At 43.4% G+C, this 2,439-nt stretch overlaps 1 protein-coding gene across 1 annotated transcript; it reads right to left on the bottom strand.

Moving 5' to 3' along the window:
* Nucleotides 1–59: 59 nt before the first annotated feature.
* LOC116465775 (stAR-related lipid transfer protein 7, mitochondrial-like) lies at nt 60–2,433 on the bottom strand. Its single transcript, XM_032754329.2, has one exon. The coding sequence runs from the start codon at nt 2,422–2,424 to the stop codon at nt 1,615–1,617; it is 810 nt and encodes a 269-aa protein (XP_032610220.1). The 5' UTR covers nt 2,425–2,433; the 3' UTR covers nt 60–1,614.
* Nucleotides 2,434–2,439: the final 6 nt, after the last annotated feature.

Raw genomic sequence — 2,439 nt, 5'->3', positions numbered from 1 at the left:
AGGGACTCTTCCCTGACTTCTGTCAGGTCCTGGGAAGAAGAGAGAAGCAATAAATGAAAAGCAGCTGGGACTGCTCGATGCATCTCTCTTCTCTTCCAACAATGACACAGAGAAGGCAAGACATACACTGGGGCAGCTACTTCCTTGGCACAAAAATGAACAGGCAACAAGAAGGTCAAGGAAGTGTTTAAGTTAGTCTCAGGTTTAAACCACTTTTCAACACCACAAAACAGTAGCAAGCAGGGAAAAAAAAAGAAAAAACAAAAAAAACAAAACTCTGGCCCTCAAGACTCCAGAAAAAAAGGAAGGAGGAGGATTTAAAACTTGATCCCTATTATTCTAACAAATTGCAGCATGACCATAAGCAAAACCAGCTTGGTCAAACTGACAGCATCGGACTGTGACCTTATCTGAACAGTGTAGTTCACTTCTATTTTGGCTCTGAAGAGAGGAAGAAAAACTTTTTAGAGGAACATAATGGTAACATAAACCAAATCTCCACTGTATTAGTATTTGAGGCAAGATTACATTTATGCATTCACACAGCTTGTCTGTAGATCTGAGAGCTCCAAGACAGTGGCCCAGCCCCCATTCCTCTGCCTTTAGCCTTCTGAAAAGAACAAGTCAAACCTGAAATATGAAAAATAATACCTGAATCAAAATGGTGTTTTCTATACAATGGGACTAGGGTAGAATCCTGCTCAATTCCTCAACTCGTTTGACACAAAAGTTAAAAAATTTTTAAACTAAATTTAAATGTGATGTTTTGAGCATCAAAAAGCTACTATCTAAAAGGATGTCTCCCAGTGTTCTTGGTAAATGGGGAAGGTTAGGAAGGGGGCAACGATCCAATGAATATAGAAGAACTGGCCGATTCACAGGAAACTTGCTTTGGATAAGGTGAATCAATGGGTGATATTGTGCAGGCAGGGAGGGAAATTTCTTCGTACAAATTCATGTCCCTGGCCAGGCATGGCACAGGAGTTCAAGATCAGCCTGGGAAAAAGAGTGAAACTCCATCTCTACTTAAAAATAAATAAATAAATAAAATAATAATAATAATAATAATAACTTCATGTCCCTAGAGATAAAAGCAAGGTGCGGACAAGGCACTTAACACAGCCAAGTATTGTTCACATCCATTCACATCATGATTGTTACCAAGAGCACTCCCAGTAGCCCCTCATTTGAGAGACTCAACCGGCCAACTATACTTTCCAGGTGGACCTGGAGAACTGAAGGAAATCCAAAGCGCTGCACAATCGATGGTGGGATTTGGAATGTCAGCAGAGGAAACTACTCAGAGAAGCAAATGGAGGTCATCCCCTTCTGGCCTGAGGTGAGAGGTTTGTTCTAGATTAGCTCAGTGAGACATCGAATTTCAAAATAGTTGGCCTGAGAATATGACAACACTCCCACAAATGTAGCCTTCTTCTGTTTTGATAAGAGCAATAAGGGCTCTGAATGAAATGGGACATCAGTTATTGAATTATCTTGCACTGGAAGTTATAGCAGATGCCTTCTAATACATGTGGCATGTCCCCCTTCTGTAGCAGAGTGATAAAGGACTGAGACAGGGCTAGAAGCACCTGTCCCTTCTTATCCCAAAGCCTGTCAAGCATACTCAATCCGAGCAGGGCCACAGCTGCCCTCGTTCTTTCGCTCAGAGGACTGGCTGGTGGCCTTGGCTTCACTAGTCATTTCCAGAGGCTTAGCTGAGATGTAGTCCTTTACTTTAATCTCCATATTCTTGGCTTTCAGAGTGGCCATGTGCAGCTTCTCCAGGAAATCTGGCATGCCACTGGAAACCATCCAACTAACACAGTAGCGAGGAAACACCGTTTGGGGATTGTCACTGTATGTCAGTAAGTAGTCAAAGCCATTCTCGTCAAATGACTTGTGGGGACGGATAACCATTTGGGATTCATATGATCTGACCCTGACGAATTCTGGAGACTCTGGCACACTCGGATGCTCCACAGCACGCGACACCAACACCATCATGTTGTTTTCCTGATCCACACTATACCGGCGAACACAGACATAATCCCGTGAGTACATTGGATAAGGAAAATGGGTTACCCAGTGAAGAACCTCGGAACCACTAACCACGTCCCTCTCAATCACCTCCAGCTTGATCACCAGGGCATCCCATTTTTTTCTATACTCTGTGTCCAGCTGAACATTGAAGAACTGCCGAGGTGTCACATCTGTGTAGGTTCCAAAAACTCGGTACTGGTAAAGGTGGGTGCCTGTAATTGGGCGCCGCCACAGCTTAAAGTGTTTCTTATCCATCACCATTTCCCAAGGTTGCTCTTTGCCCTCTGAATCTTCATTCCCTTCTGTTTGGGCTTTTGGTTCTGGAGGGTGGTGCTGGACTCCAGAGCTCTGAAACATATTTGACATTTCTTCCAACCGCTTCATCTCATTAATAGATCT

Source organism: Hylobates moloch, unplaced genomic scaffold (genome assembly GCF_009828535.3).
Source record: "Hylobates moloch isolate HMO894 unplaced genomic scaffold, HMol_V3 SCAFFOLD_10057, whole genome shotgun sequence".
NCBI classification, from domain to species: domain Eukaryota; kingdom Metazoa; phylum Chordata; class Mammalia; order Primates; family Hylobatidae; genus Hylobates; species Hylobates moloch.
The sequence above is the reverse complement of the archived record's forward strand: the minus strand, read 5'-3'. Positions and strand labels throughout refer to the sequence as shown.